Source organism: Hirundo rustica, chromosome 2 (assembly GCF_015227805.2).
Source record: "Hirundo rustica isolate bHirRus1 chromosome 2, bHirRus1.pri.v3, whole genome shotgun sequence".
Lineage (NCBI taxonomy): Eukaryota > Metazoa > Chordata > Aves > Passeriformes > Hirundinidae > Hirundo > Hirundo rustica.
In genome coordinates, this window is record NC_053451.1 from 44,268,650 (window position 1) to 44,284,708 (window position 16,059).

At 44.1% G+C, this 16,059-nt stretch overlaps 2 protein-coding genes across 2 annotated transcripts in view; one reads left to right on the forward strand and one right to left on the reverse strand.

Annotated features, from left to right (window-relative positions):
* The window catches only part of ZC3H12C (zinc finger CCCH-type containing 12C), a 39,751-nt gene extending 34,746 nt beyond the window's left edge, over nucleotides 1-5,005 (forward strand). The window contains exons 4-6 of the mRNA XM_040056884.2: nucleotides 455-689; nucleotides 1,566-1,672; nucleotides 2,427-5,005. Coding sequence (XP_039912818.1) covers nucleotides 455-689; nucleotides 1,566-1,672; nucleotides 2,427-3,811 — 1,727 coding nt within the window. The 3' untranslated portion in view covers nucleotides 3,812-5,005. The remainder of the gene's footprint in view (nucleotides 1-454; nucleotides 690-1,565; nucleotides 1,673-2,426) is intronic.
* A 10,147-nt stretch (nucleotides 5,006-15,152) lies between these two features.
* The window catches only part of RDX (radixin), a 44,768-nt gene continuing 43,861 nt past the window's right edge, over nucleotides 15,153-16,059 (reverse strand). Inside the window, exon 15 of the mRNA XM_040053755.2 lies at nucleotides 15,153-15,835. Within this exon, the coding sequence (XP_039909689.1) occupies nucleotides 15,799-15,835 (37 nt within the window). The 3' untranslated portion in view covers nucleotides 15,153-15,798. The remainder of the gene's footprint in view (nucleotides 15,836-16,059) is intronic.

Consider the following 16,059-nt stretch of genomic DNA (forward strand, 5'->3'; position numbering starts at 1 on the left):
GAAAAAGGTCTGTCTTCACCAAGGAGCCCAGGAGCCCAGGAAAACCAAGGTTTTCCCAGTTATGGGAAAACCGTGGCTGTACTTGGGTATAGTCTTTGTATCCAGTGGTGTTTAAAATGACCCCTTCAGCCAGAGGAGTTCTGCACAGGCATTTTGATAAAATGGTTTTTCTTTCGGGCCACAGGAACATGAACTCTGTCCCTTGTGCTAGTCTTAGAGAAATAGTGTGGAGCAGTAGGTTTTTATTTGTTTTTATGGTTTTTTGAAAGTATTGCCAGCTGACTGCTGACTGTAAGTTTAGATACCATATGTGGGGCACCTTCTGCTGGACTATACCCATCTAAGACATTTTTAGTCCTAGATGCTTAGATTTTCTTCATCAAGTCTGATATCTTTAGCAATCAAACAAACTTTTTTCTTTTCTTGTTTGACTTTTGATTCTTATTCCTTGTAGATCAAGAAATCTTACGTAAATTAGAAAAAGAGAAGATTCTCGTCTTCACACCATCCCGGCGTGTGCAGGGGAGAAGGGTGGTGTGCTACGATGACCGATTTATAGTGAAGTTGGCCTTCGAGTCAGATGGCATCATTGTCTCTAATGATAACTACAGGGATCTAGCTAATGAAAAGCCAGAATGGAAGAAGTTTATAGATGAACGCTTGTTGATGTATTCTTTTGTTAATGACAAGTAAGTCATTCTGACTTTAATGAAATAATTGAGGCAAGGACAGTTTGAGGATTTGTGCCAATTTTTTATCTTACACCCAAATCATTAGGTACATGTAGGAAAATGGGAGGAATAGTCAATGATAAATTTGGTCTTCTGATTAAAAGTACTTGAAGCTGTTTTTGTAGCAACATTTTTGTGTCTTTTTGTGCTATTTTTTCCTCTGTGGTGTATGCCAATGTATATTTGATGTATGGCTATGGTATAATATTCCAGCTCTGTTGATATACTGAGCCAACATTTCTGAGTGCCTGTGGTTAAGCTCCTGAGTCCTGGAGTCATAGAAAAGCCCAAGTTGGAATGAACCTCAGGGGCTCTGTAGTTCTTCTGTCTGATTAGATCCATCTACAGTAACTGCACACCAGCCTACAGATCAACTGCAATTACTGCTGGTGCCTTCTTATAGTGGGAGGGACTCAGTGCTTCCCCAAGCAGGCACTTGTGTTGAGGTGCCTGAATGCTGATGCAAGAATCCTAGGCCATCAGCACAGTTTTGCAAAGCTAGTAATGGTGTTTTAAGAAACGGCTGCCTGTATTGCAGCCCTTACTTTTGATTTCGGGATGGGTTATTTGCAGCCTTGCTTTGTCACAAAGCATCAGCTGAGCTGGACCAAAGGTGTCTGTAGCAGTCTAGGGGTGGCCACACAGTCTGTTCCTGTGACCTACCTCTCAGGCAGCAGAAAGATGGCCTTCCAAAACTGCTCTTGAGGTGTCCATATTTAAAAATGACAGGATGGCAGGTTATGGTGTAGCATATCCTGAGGTTCTTGAGGTTCATACTGCATGAGAAGTATGAAAAGGCTTGTTTGCTTCCATAACACTGTTCTTTCTTTGTAGATTTATGCCTCCTGATGATCCTCTTGGCCGCCATGGTCCAAGTCTGGACAATTTTCTTAGGAAGAAGCCTATTGTGCCAGAACATAAGAAGCAACCATGTCCATATGGTAATTTGATTTAACCCATCAATATTTATGTACTGCAACTGAGGACCAAGCTCCTGCTTTATTTTAACACTGCCAAAACTGTTTAAAACTCTTTAACATTGGTTTTAACATTGTTGTCTTAGCCTGAGATGAGTTGAAATGCTGAGGTGATGGTGGAAACTGAAGCGATTTTCTCAGGTGCTACTTAAAAAAACATTTCTGTCTACTAGTTAAATTAAAGGAGCAACTTAATTAATCATTCATTAGAATAAATCAAAATCAACACCTAAATTCTGCAGGTTCCAGAAACTCTTTCCTAATGCCATGAGATGTTGAGGTTTTCTTCCAGAAAATTAATTGAGCTATCTGAAGTTTAGCTACTGAGCATTCCCGCGGGCATCTTCAGTGACCTGAAACCTGCTGGGTTTATGGCTGTGGGACTTCCCTATTAATTTTTCTGCCTGTATATTGCCTTGGCCCAACACAGCAGGTGTGTACAGTGCCCTGGCAGTGCCACATCCAGCTCAAAACGTGGCTGGTAGTGTTGGTCTGCATTCTCAGAGCACCAGCTGCAGGACTCTACTACTACCTCTTTTTTTCCCCACAAAACAGGAGAGGAGCTCTTAGAGCACTCCCTGTGTTGCACAAAACCAATCTTGTTTGCAAAATCTTTCAAATCAACAGTAAAACTTCAAATGAGAGGCATTTCTGTTATTTGATGGCTAACAGATTTTGTTTGAAGTTTTTTTTAATTTGATTATGTTTATATTAATAGGGAAGAAATGTACCTATGGACACAAATGCAAATACTATCATCCAGAAAGAGGAAATCAGCCTCAGCGATCTGTAGCTGATGAACTTCGTGCCATGTCTAGAAGCACAGCTGCCAAAACTACAAGTGAAGGACTGGTAAAAAGCAATAGTGTCCCCTGTAGCACTAAAAGTGATGGCGCTTCAGAGCTGAAGCGTGGTGCTCCAAAGAGGCAATCGGATCCTAGTATAAGGACTCAAGTCTATCAAGACTTGGAGGAGAAGCTTCCCACCAAAAACAAATTGGAAACCAGGTCTGTACCTTCTTTAGTTAGTATACCAAGTTCCTCTGCTGGAAAACCCCAAAGTACTGCACTTTTAACTAACGGCCTTCCATCCGGAGTTCACTTCCCACCTCAGGATCAAAGACCACAGGGACAGTATCCTACAGTGATGATGGCAACCAAAAATCATGGAACACCAATGCCTTACGACCAGTATCCAAAATGTGAGTCTCCGGTGGATGTAGGGTATTACTCTATGCTGAGTGCGTATTCGAATCTCAGTATATCTGGACCGCGTAGTCCTGAAAGGCGCTTCTCCTTGGACACGGATTATCGGATTAGCTCTGTGGCTTCTGACTGCAGCAGCGAGGGCAGCGTCAGCTGTGGCAGTAGCGATTCCTACGTGGGTTACAGCGACCGCTCTTACATGAGTTCGCCTGACCCACAACTAGAGGAGAACTTGAAGTGCCAACACATGCACCCCCACGGCCGCCTTAACACTCAGCCCTTCCTACAGAGCTACCACGAGCCCCTCACTCGAGTGCAGAGCTATAGTCACGAAGAACCAAAGCATCACCACAAATCTCCCATTCCGTACATGGCTGTGCATCCAGCGGTCGGTGCTCGTTCCAGTTGTCCGAACGACTACTCGGCATCTCCGAGCTCCTCCCACTCAAAGGCGCTACATCTGGGGAGAGCCCTGGTGTCCACGAGAATAGACAGCGTTTCAGACTCGCGCTTGTACGAGAACTCTCCGTTAAGACACAGAAAGCCTTACTCTGGCCAGGAAGGGCTGGGGGGTTGGGATAGGCAGAGTTATGGGATGGATGCCTACGGCTACCGCCAGACGTACTCCTTGCCCAGCAACCCCACGCAGCCGTGCTACGAGCAGTTTGCCTTCCAAAGCCTTCCCGAGCAGCAGGACCAGCCCTGGCGCGTACCTTACTGTGGAATCCCGCAAGACCCCCCAAGGCTCCAAGACACCCGGGAGAAGGTTTACATTAACCTCTGCAACATCTTCCCCCCCGATCTCGTGAGGATGGTGATGAAGAAGAACCCTCACGTGACGGACGCTCAGCAGCTCGCCGCGGCCATCTTAGTGGAGAAATCTCAGCTAGGTTATTGAGAGATGATGCATCTTTGCGGTGTCTCGTAGTTTTCAGCTCAGCTCTAACGCTGAGGGAGGTTTGCTACAATAGCATTTGGGATCTCCTTCTCAGCAAGGAGGTTATATAGTAATCCGTTTATGTGAAATACTGTGTCATGGAGTCTGTATGCATAGCCCCATGCATTGGAAGTACCAGATAAGTTTTGTGTTCTAGTTTGAAAATTTTTAAATGGCTATTTTCACATCTGGAGGATGTTCCAGTTTAAATTAATATATATATATGTGTGTATATATATATATATAAAAAATCTGTGGTTTCTGGTTATAATCTTTGGTGCATCAGGGGTTTATATGCAGCACTTTCTTATCATTGTTACATTTTTGTTGGGATTTTTGGTTTCATTTTTTAACTTGCTGGATGCTTATTCTTGGGCTATGAGATACTAATCTGCAGAAAGAGGATTTTGCTACTTCTGGCAGGCAATTTTCAAGCCAATTTTCAAGCCAAGTTTCTGAATTTTTTACACCACCAGGAGTATGTCTGATGTATGTTTGTTTGTTTTTGTGAGCTGTTTTGTTCTGTAATCACCTGTTTGTAGAAAACAAAGATTTACTACAGCACTGACTTCATTTTTCTGAAACAAATAATGAAGTTACCAGTTAACAGTGAAATGGGTAACAGTATATTGGTAATTTGTAGTATGGCACTTTTCGTTGCTTTCTTTGTTTTGCTTAAATAGTTACAGGTTTTTGTTGATGCAGTCAATTAGTAATCAGATGCAAACAGAGGAGGAAAAGAATTAAAAAGTTTTTTTTTTACTAATTTATGGACATGTTAAAAGCCTTACTGCCTGATTTTCAAAGGTACTGAGAATTTGCAGCCTCCATGGAAGCTAAGAGAAACTGCAAATACTCAGAACCACCCCAAACCAGGCCACCCTGTTTCAGTTCCCATGTGTTGTTACCCAACTCTTTGTATTCCTGGTTAGTAGATGGGGACCTGAAATCGTAGGGCCCTGTTTAGTTGTTTTATATGTTTTTCCTTTGTATTGCTGCACAACTGTACTGGATAAAATATGCTTTTCATAAAATATTTACCTGTTTTTAAATGAATTTAATTATCTCAATGCAAGTTTTGTATTTAAGATACTGTTTGATTTTTCTTGCTATTTATCAAGGCTGGCCTGAAAAGGTTTTGTGTGTTCAGGATATGCAACATTTATTAACTGCACTATGGTAATGATATTGTAGCTCAAAATAATAACTTAAACTTTTTTTTTTTTTTTTTTTTTTTCTTTTTTTCTTTTTTGGCTGGGGAGGGGAGGGTTGTGGGGAGAGAAAATACCATATGTGTTCCTGGATTTAGTTTTTCGCTTTTTACATTGTGTAGGCCTGATTCTTGCCACAAATAGTGTAGTTTTAGAAATGGACAAGCCAAGTCTGTTTTAGCATTAGTAAGGGATATTTCTGGTTTAAAGTCATGGGTTTTACTAGCACCTCTTAAGCTTTTATATATATATATATATGAAAAATAGAAATAGTTTTTGCAACTGATGTCAGATGTACTTCCATGTACATGATCGGTTGCCAATGGTTTTGGTTTCCATCCGTTGTAACGATGTTCAGTGTTAAAAAAATGTCACTAGTTTACAGTATTACGGCTGATAATCTTGGTACACTTGATGGAGTTTTAAGTAAGGCCCTGAAGAACCAGAAAGTACCTTTTACTGTTGATACAAATTGTATCTTTTTAACTGAGAACTATTTTGATTTGTAGGTTAGAAACACAAATGTATAATTATAACTAGTCTTTTGGGCAACATTTTATCCCTTATTTAAAAATTAGAGATTTCAGACATAGAATAGATTTAGGCAAGTAAAAGTAGGTATTTATTTAGGTGTCTGTCTCAGTTTCACACACTAAAAGGAAAAAATAAACTATTGGCATCTTCTTCCTTCTAAAATCTTTGTAGTGGGAACTCACTAAAATAAAGGTAAAATGCTGCCTGAAAATTATGTCCAAGCACCTTTGAATACGAAGAAGTTTTCACTACTTGCGTGACACCATGTGTTGCAGCAAGTAGGTTTGGGTATACAGTAAATGCTTCTAAAGAGCATTGTGCTATAGACATATCCAATAATCTGAACCATGTTCAGCAAACCAATTCAGGACATGGTGCTCCTGCAGCTTCCACGGCCAGAGCGCTGCAGCTTCTGCCATTGCCTGTCCCCGTGGCACGGCCGGAGAGGCTCTACACCATCTGTCCTGCATTGTCTGTTTAGGGAGAAGACCTCTTCACCTGTGGTAACAGTTTTTCCCTGGATTTGGTTGGTTGCCATCCGTAGAGCATGTTTTAATGTAGAGATTGATGCAGCGCCGACGCTGAGGTTTGGACTGGGAAATTGGTTTCATCTTAGTTGTACGCTAAGATTTGGTTAAATTGAATTACACTGAAGTACTACACCATAGTGTAGATGCAGCTGTTTTAATAATGCAATTATTGTGTTTTTGTTTTTAATGGGTTTCTACATTTATTTTTTTATGTAGGTATTTACTTCTGCCAAAAGTTCAATTCCTTGAAGCATGAACTGAAACCTGCATATGTAATAGAAGTCTTTTGTGTTTTTCCCTGTGATGTGGGCACCAGGATGCTCCTGCCACGCGCATGTCACAGTCTGGCCTCGAGCAGGGGCTCAGCAGGCTTAGCCATTGTGATATCAGTGTGAGGAGCTGCACTGCCCAGGCCCGAATTGCCAGTGTCCGTTGCCTCCGCACGCAGCCAGGGCAGTACTGAATCTCCAAAGGGTAGCGATCACTAGGGAATTCTTGTGATGGGTTCTGTGCTTTGCACCCAAGCACTGAAAATGCTTTAAAAATACAAGAGCAGGAGTAATTTGGTGGATTTTAATGTTGTGCAATGATGTGCTAGTTCCCCTTAGACTTGCTTATGTTGGGTAAAGGAAATTTACTGTGGACAAAATGTTTGCTTTGATACTTCCTTTTGTTTTGCTGTGGTAACGGATGGAGGAATTGTGTATGAACATCTCCATGATGAGATCAGTCTGTATATTTAAAAACTTCTAAAGAGTACACCACTAGCAAACATGGATGCAATGATGCTGGTCAAATACTACCTTTGTCTATGTAATTGCATTGATGCAAATAACTGAACTGTAACCTCCTGTGATCCTTAAATAGCAGAGGTAATTCAGTGGTACTGTCTTGGCCTCAGCTGAGTGCCAGAGATGCAATGAAGGATTTAGTACCTTCAACATAGAGCTGTCCCTCAGCTAAGAAATGGGCAAAACTTCCCTTTGTCTTCTGTACTTGAAAGTTGTTTTGATACTTAACAGAAACTCTGTATTTTTAGATAAAATCTCAAGCTGTTATAACTGCATCAGTAATAGTATATAGATACACAGTATTTTTAATGCACATACATTAAGCATCTGCCCACAACTGTTTTCAATACAACAACATGTTGCAAATATTTAGAGTTTTTAACTGTGTCCTGTAGATAACTAACTTTGAGCTAAATATGCCCAGGCTATGACAGTATTAATCACTTTGTTGTTTTTTAGTTTTTCAAATACGTGTAATATATATATTTATATTTGTATATATACACATATATATTTGGCAAGGGGGGTTAAAATAATGCTAATGGTCTGAGGTAAGATCATACCTTTCCAAGTGTCCCATTTTCTTTGCTACGTCTGAATTGTAGCTTAGTCCTCCACTGCAGAATAGCTCTGGGGAGAGCCAAAAGCCTGATGTGTTTGTGTGATACCCCAAAAAGAGAAGGCGTGCCGGGCTGGGGAAGCCCTTGAAGGAGACTTCTGCAGTCTCAGCAGGTGCGGACTGTTGCTGAGATGTTGATGAACTTCTGCTGTGAAAGTTGTAGCTAATAATGAAGACCTTTCCAAAAATATCAAAGCTGTTGGTGTAAACCAGAGTACCTCACTTGGAAGGGGACACTGGGGGCGTTTGCCCCAGCAGGCTGAGTGCTGGAGGACTGAATGCCTCGGGTGAGAGATACTGCAGCATCTTGCCACAGTAAGAGACTACCAAAACATTTACCACTTTTCTCAGTTGATGGTTTGGCCAAGGTATTTTCGATGTGTAAAGCTTGAAAAATGAGACACAATGCTTTCCTGCTCTCTGGAGCATTTAGAAAAATACCCAACTGACTTCTCATTGCTACTGAAAATTTAAAATGCTGTGCAATTAAAAAGACCACTTTAAAAAAAAAAAAAAAAAAAAAAACCTTAGAAACTATTTATTTTTATTTACAGTGTGACTTGCTAATTTATTCCTTGCATTATAAGGCCATGGTGGAATGCCGTTTGTTGAAGTTTTTTTATCATAGGAACTAAAACTGCTGAGAAGAGAAACCAATAGATTTAAACTTAAAATTCTATGACCTTGTTTTGTTTTCTGTAAAAGGGCTGAGGTTTTATAAATGTCAAATCACATGTTTTATATACTTTGTAAATTTTAGAGAGGCATAGTTTAAGAATTTTGTTCAAATTAAATAGGTTTGGGCACCTTGTTTAGACTAATCATGTAACTAAATCTAGAATCACCTGTATTAAATGGTTTTTCCAGCTAACATTTCACTCAGTAACATGAGACATGTTCCAATTTCATGTTTTTAGATGTTCTAGAATACATTTCTCAAGGTTTCATCAGAAGCTGCTGACCTAGGCACCCAGTCACAAGGGAAACGCACATTTGCGTGGGAAGCATCCTGCGGAATGCTGGGTTTTCCTTGCTGTGCAGTACAGGGAAATGTGCTGGTGCACATCAGGTCTCTCACAGACATTTATAAAGGCACTACCAAATACCATGTGTGGTTCATAGTTATCAGTGTGCTTGAAATCATTTTCTGCCTTCCATTTTCAGGTCTTAAAGGGTTGTCATAACTTGTGCTTGGAGTGTTTATTACTCTGTCTACCCTTTAGGCTAAATGATGGCAATAGTTCTCATTCCCTCTCACACTCAATAGCCCTGGGAGGGCCTAGTCTCCCGAACACTGACATGTACACCTAACTTCAGCAGAAGTGTGGGCTGGTTTAGTGGTGTGAGAGAAGACCTGAGTCGGACCGGCGTGTGTGTAAGTGCAGCTGGGCTGGGGCCTTGAGGAGCACAGCTGGAGAGCCGCCTCCTCCCAAGCACAGGGGAGATCTCACTGGTGCTGACAGGTCATTCAGCCAGGATTGCCCTTTGCAGGCATTGGGAACACCTGCAACCCAGTTTTACTTAGATGTTTAGGCACATCCATCCTCTGTTTTTCAAAGTATAACAGTCTACTCTTTGCCTTATAAAACCTCTCCGCTTTTTTTGTAGAACAACCCATTTTCCTTTCGTCTCAGATAAATTAACCATGTGAGATTGGCTGGTTGGTTACTTTTTCTTTATCTAAATGGCATTCTTAATGAAACTGAAATTTAAAAACTGCTTTCCCAGCATACAGTAGAGTATCCTACAATGAAGCAATGCTGATACAGCAGCAATAATTGTATTTTGTAGCTCTTTTCCCAGTCATTATCTCTGTATTTGTGTTGAGTAAGTGAGATTTTAATATTGTCCTGAAGTCCACTCTGGCAAAACCATTAGTTAAAAATAATGTTTGGGCTACTTGATAAAGTAATTGTCAAACTGGCTCTTCATTCCTTCACTGGTTGTTTTGTATTATTTTTGTGATGTGACTATTCACATCTTAAAACCACCTATAAAGCATACAAAAAACCATGTACTTGGATTCTGGTTTTAGAGAAAAAAAAATAATAAAGATTCATTTTCCTCATTGTGATGGGCTGGTTTTGTTTCATAAAAGAAATGTCTAGAGTAGTTAGCAGTGAGTTACGGACAGCTTTGTGTTCTTGCCTGCACAAAACCTGCAACAAAGCTGCTCATTCTGAGTAAATAAACAGTTTCAAAAATAGAATCATAGAAAGATTTGGTTTGGAGGGACCTCAGAGATCATCCAGCCCCACTCCCCTTGCCATGGGAAGAGATACTTTTCACTGGACCTGGTCAGCCTGGCCTTGGACATCACCAGGGATGGGGCATCCACAGCTTCCCTGGATAACCTGCTCCAGTACCTCACCATTGTCACAGTGAAGAATTTCTTCCTAACATCTAATCTAAACCTATTTTCTTTTAGTTTGAAACCATTGGCCCTTGTCCTATCTGCCCATACAAAGAGTCCATTTCCTTCCTTTCTGTAATCCCCTTTAAGATCCTAGAAAGTGCTATAAGCCCTCCCAGGACCCTCTCTTCTCCAGGCTGAACAAACGCAGCTCCCTCGGGCTGTCTTCATAGCGGAGGTGCTCCAGCCCTCTGATCATCTCTGTGACCCTCTGGACCCGCGTGTACAGGTCAACATCTTTCTTGAGCAGAGGACGCCAGAGCTGGAGGCAGCAGCATTGCAGGTGGGGTCTCACAAGGGCAGGATCCCCTCGCTCGCCCTGCTGGCCACAAGCAGGACACAAGTGGCTTTCTGGGCTATGAGGACATGTTGACTTGTGTCCACAATGACATCCACAAGAAATTCCAGTTCTCCACTGAGCTTCTTTCACTAAGTTCTGGTTTGTACCCATGTCTAGGGTTGTCCTGACCCAGGTGTAGCACCTTGCACCTGGACATGTAGAACTTCCCTCTGGATGACATCCTATCCTAGCCTAGCCTAGCCTATCCTATCCTATCCTATCCTATCCTATCCTATCCTCCTATGTCAGCTGCACCACCCAATGTGCTGCCACATGCAAACTTGCTGAGGGTGCTGTCAAGATATTAAAGAGCACCAGTCCCAGGACAGAGCCATGAGGGACACCAGCCAGCACCAGCCTCCACCTGGACACCGAGGCATTGACCACAAACCTCTGGCTGCATCAATCCAGCCAATTTCTTAGAGGTGATTTGCTAGCACAGGTTGGATTTCAGTTTTTCAGATTGCTTCAAGAATGACAAATACAGACTTTTTTTTCTCAAAACATCAAGCTGCTGGTGTTAGTATAAGCTAATTTGGTCTCTTTGGGTGGTGCTCTGACAAGCACCTGAGGCTTTTCCTCCACAACTCTGCTTTTTTCCCTTGGGCTGATCAAGGACTGTGAGTTCCCCAATTCAGTCAATTCCCTAAATCCCATGGGATCTGCCTGCATCACCTGCAAGGGAGACCTGGAGACTCTGTCACCTGGTTACAAATTTCCCTTGCAAAATCAGCAGCCCCTGATGCAGGTTGAAGTGTTGTGACAGTGGAGATGGAAGGGCTCTGTCACTTATCCTGGAGCTGGAAACTGAACTTGACAACATGCATGACCTTCTCTGGAGAAGCTAAGGAGAGGCTGCTGTACAAACACACAGGTATGCTCCTTGCAAGACCATTTCGAAGCAGGACAAAGTGTCACTTGGGCTGCTCTGGGCAGCACCCTCCAGCCTTGCAGGATCTTTGAGCTCATTCTGTGCTAAGAAATGGAAGGGACATTGAGAGATTTTGTGTCCTGGTGCATAAACTGCCCTCTTTGCTGTAACTGAAAAGTAAAAACTGGCACAAACTGGGCCAGTTTTGAGCACATGCATTAAATACCGCCATCATCCTGCTCCTCAGTGTCATAGCAGAGGACCTGTGTTCAGTAGCCTCAGCACCCACTCCTGGGACACCTGCCATGGCCGAGCCAGCAGCACGAGTGTTGAAAATGGTTGAAGCTGCCTCCACCAGCCAGCTTTGTCCCACACCCTGTTCCACTCGGCCTTCCCAGCAGGCTCCCACCCACGGTCCCACACCAGCACCGGGAAGGAGCTGCTGCCTTGCATTTCCCTGCCTATCCCTGGGGACATGTCCAACCCACATGCCTGTTCAAGGAGAGCTTGGGAGAAGCTTCACGCTGAGGAAGACCTGCGTAGATCCAGCTAGTAGGAGATCAGTTCTCCTGGAGTGTGCAGGGCAGGACAGGAGTGGCTCGAGGGGCAGGGGTGTCCCACTCCCAGCATGGACACCAGGCGGGTGCTGGGACACCCGTGAGCAGTCAGTGGTAGTGGTGCAGATGATGTTCTGGTGCCATTCCATCTGATGGTCTCTATAGCAACAGTCAGGCTTTTTCTTTCCCAGCTGAACTGCCAGGAGCAGCAGGTGGATATGATGGAAATTCAATGCTGCTATTAATTTACATGAGATGGGTGAAGCATAAGCAAGAAGAGTGGGGGGGATAAGGAGCTGGTAATGTCTTCCAGGCAGGTTCCTTATGCCAGTCAGGATCACCTTACAGAGATTCCCCAATTGCACCCTAGAACACAGCTGCAGTGGTGGTTTGGGTGACCCAACATTCCAACCCTCAGGAAGTGGCCTGAAAGGGGGAAAATTGCATTGGGGTCTGGCCCAGGCGCCTGGGAGAAGGAATTTTTGGGTTTCATCCAGCTCCACAAAACTTTCAGGCATGCACAAGCCTGGATTTTAACTTACGTTTCACCAATTTCAGGAATAGAAAGTCTATTTTCCCTGGTGGGCGAAAAAAAAAAAGTGAACTGAATTCAGTGACTGAACTCCCTGTCTCAGGCAGTGTTTTGCTATCTGCTCTCCCTCTGCAGCCACCTCCAGCAGTTGTTGGGGACTCTGGCATGGGTCACACGTTTGCAGAGTGCCTATATCCACAGAGCTGCTGGGGCTCAAGCCCAGTAAAACATTTTGGGGTTTTTGGGAGGTGCAGACGATGGTGATCCTGCCCCCACTGTTCTGCCCCGGTCTCATTCTGGTCACGATGGTGAGGAGAGGCAGATGCTCCAGGAATGATGTTATGTATGTATGTTTGTTTAATACCTGATTAAATGAGCTTCCCTTGGTTCCTCTGCGACAAAGGGATTTAATTAATGCTGAAACTCTGCGTACACAGGATGCGGCAAAGCTGTTCACGGTTGGTATGGACTACATCTATAGAATTATTTTGGAAAAAGGAAAACGTCAGCATGATAAAAATGGAGTGTTAGTGTGCCATGTGCTGCCAGGAAATGGGGCTGCTATCCTATTCTAAACCTGGATCAGACTTTAAATGAAAGTTAACTGTTCACCCCACCTTTTAACATTTAAAACCAATTTAATGGAATACCCGCCCCCAGCTGAGGGCCAGCAAGTGCTGCCGTAGGAGGCAGGCAGGCTTCCACTCACCAACTCGTAAGTGCATATCAACTATGGAAAGCCAAGCGGCAGCAGAACTTCAGTCAGACCAGACTACAAAAACTGGGAAGAGACCCCCTAATAGCTGCAGGTTTACAACATTGCCCTCTGCAGTCAGGGCAGTGAGGTGGCTGAGCTGCGAGACTCAGGGTGTGTCTGCTCCCCAGTGACTGTCTGCCCACCTGGCCAGGGCCACCCGCAGCCCGGCTGCTTCCAAATCCACACCCTGCTGCAGGCACAGATGCAAAGACCACTGGTGAATTTAGAGGAAACACCCAGGATGAACTGCAAGGAGAAGCAAAGCTGCTGGCCAGCCATCAAGTGTGGAAATAGCTTGTAGGAGAGAGGAAGGACACCACTGTTTCAAGTGGCAATCAAGTTGCTTCCTGGCTTACAGACCAGGCACTGCTGAATTCACTCTCTCCTTCCCTGCAGGATGGCATTTTTCATCATACAACTCTGCTACGTTTCAGACCTTTTCCTACGGGTCAACACCAATCACAAATATCTGCAAATCCAACAACATCCTCACCAGGGCAAAACCCTGACTGCTGTGGAGGTGACTGAGAAACCTCCTGCATCTGACCAGAGGCAGGACCACACCCCATCCCCTTCCCCCTCAGGGCAGAGACTGGACCATTTCTGACCGTTTAGGCTCATCCAAAGCAGCTGCTGCAGCACAGCAAGCCCAGTCCCCAGGCTGGGTCCTCCAGCAGCTGCCCGGGGAGAGCTGCCACCCCTTCCCAGCCCACTGGCTAGCAGCAGCAGGTGTGAACCTGCACGTTCCGGCTAACGAGCTGCCAATCCCACCCATCAGAGCCAGACCAGGCCAGCTCGAGCAAGGCTACAGTCAACAGTGAGAGGGAGCCCAAAGCTTTCATTATATCAAAACCTGTTTCGTGTTTCTGTTTTTAAACCTGGCTGCTAAGGTACACTTCATCTTGCCCAATTACCCCTCTGCAGGACATCCACAAGAGGACTTCAGCACTGACTAGAGATGCTGAAAAGCATCCTAGGCAGCAAGGGCAGCGCTAGACAAAACCCTCAGGAACATTTTGTGGTGGCACTGAAGATATATTTGCATGAAAGGGTCTTAAAACATTTAACTGTTGGTACCTGAAGCAAGCAGTCCCCAAAGAAGGTTGCTCCAAGCAGCAGCTATTGCAGAAGCACTTCCTAGACAAAAAACTCATGGAGGCCACTGTGCCATGGTCCCCTGAGCACCAGGAACATCTCTATGCCCCCACATGGGTTATGCAGGGAGAAGGAACCTGCAGAAACAATTTTAAATGATCACTCAAGTGCTGAGCAAGCCAGTCAAGACCCCAGTGCTGGCCCATGTGTGCAAGTCACACCCTGAAACTCCACAGCTTTGGATTTTATGTTCCTCTTGGCATCCTGAACCCAAACCTTGTCTTCCAAGGGCTCAACCAGTGTCTTGCTTCAGCTGGTGGTGTGCAGGTGTGCCAGTCAGAGGCAGGGGAAGCTTCTTTCTTGACAGCCCCTGTCTCTGCAAGGGTTTCAGCAGGCGGCTGACCACAACCCACTGCCCACCCTCTCCACCTGCAGTCCTGAGGTGTGGGGGATGTGGCTCCAAGCCCTGCCAGGATGGAGGCTCCATCCTCCCTCAGCCAGGCTGGAGGGCTGCTGCCAGAGATGGTGCCTACAGGAGGCACAGCAGCAGCACCAAGGCCGGTCCCAGGCCCGTGGGGTGCTTGCAGGGCCCCAGGGCAGGCCCCTCCTTGGTCAGTTATCACCCAAGGATTTTGGGTACAGGCCAGAAGCTTTGGCAGCCGCTGCTTCAAATCCAAGTCAGATCTACTGGCACAATTCCCAATGCAGGAGGCCATTGTGCAAGAAGGCACTGCAAGAAACACAAAGTTCACTCAGGAATAGAGCAACGTTTGGTGTATTCCCAGGGAGTGCTAGCTGGATTTGAGAATAATTCAGGTGTCTATCTACTCAGTTAACAGCTTCCTTAATTATCAACTGTCTTTTTCTTCAAGAGTAATCCATTCTTTGTAAATAAAGCCTCTCATTGGCTTACCTGGTCACAGCACAAGTTATTTACCTAGAAACTCCACTTTGGATTGGTGCTACAAAATGAATTAGAACTTCTCAGAGAAGTAAAAGAAAATCCACTAGCACCACGGATCATCAAATGAATAGTGATTCTTTGGATGAACGTTAAAACCCATTTATTCAGGTTTTTGTGCAGGGTGCACAGTCCAGCAGTTATGTATACACATTATGCACATCCTGACAGCATACAAAAAGGCAAGGAGCAACGGGTGCTTACACTGGGAATGTATGTACAAACATATTAAACTGTTTTTACATTAGAAAATTATCTGACACTGTTCAGGTATCATCAAGGCTATTAGAAATTGTGTAGAAAACCAATAAAACTTGGAAAGTATCTACTGTTATTTCACTTTACCCAGGCTGGATATAAGTCAAATTTCCCACACTACGTCACTTGTGGACAAAGCCCACAGGATGCCCCAATCACTTTGGAAGGTAACATTACTCTAGCACATCCCGTTACAAGTTAAAGATTAACACAGTAGTATTATTTCCCGTTTTCCTGGAAAGAACAACAGCTTAAATACTTCAAATGGCTGATTTTCTCCTGGGAAAAGACAACAAAGGAAAGAGACCATGAGAGAATCAAACACTAATGAAATGTTGTAACAGCACTTCCTGGTCCTTCCAAAAACTTCTTCACAGACCAGGCACCTAATTTAAAGCACTGTACACTGTCCAGATTTACAAAAGTGCAATAGCAGGCCTTGGCAGACCCCAGGTCTTCTGCAGATCTTTACCTTGCTCCTATCCTAAGGGTTGCAAGAGATCGTACTTTTGTAACCTGCACAGAAAGACACAGAGAGATCAAATAGATTTAGCAAAAGGATACTAAACAATAGAAACATGCAGCAACATCATATGAGCCATACTTCACTTCCTGTAGCTATTCCATATTTAATTTCTGACTGAACTTTTTTCCTAAGGTGTCAGCAGAATGAGAGAGCATCAGAAACACAGTGATTTCAGAAACACACGATTCTTGTGGCCAAGGCACCCAGGGACACC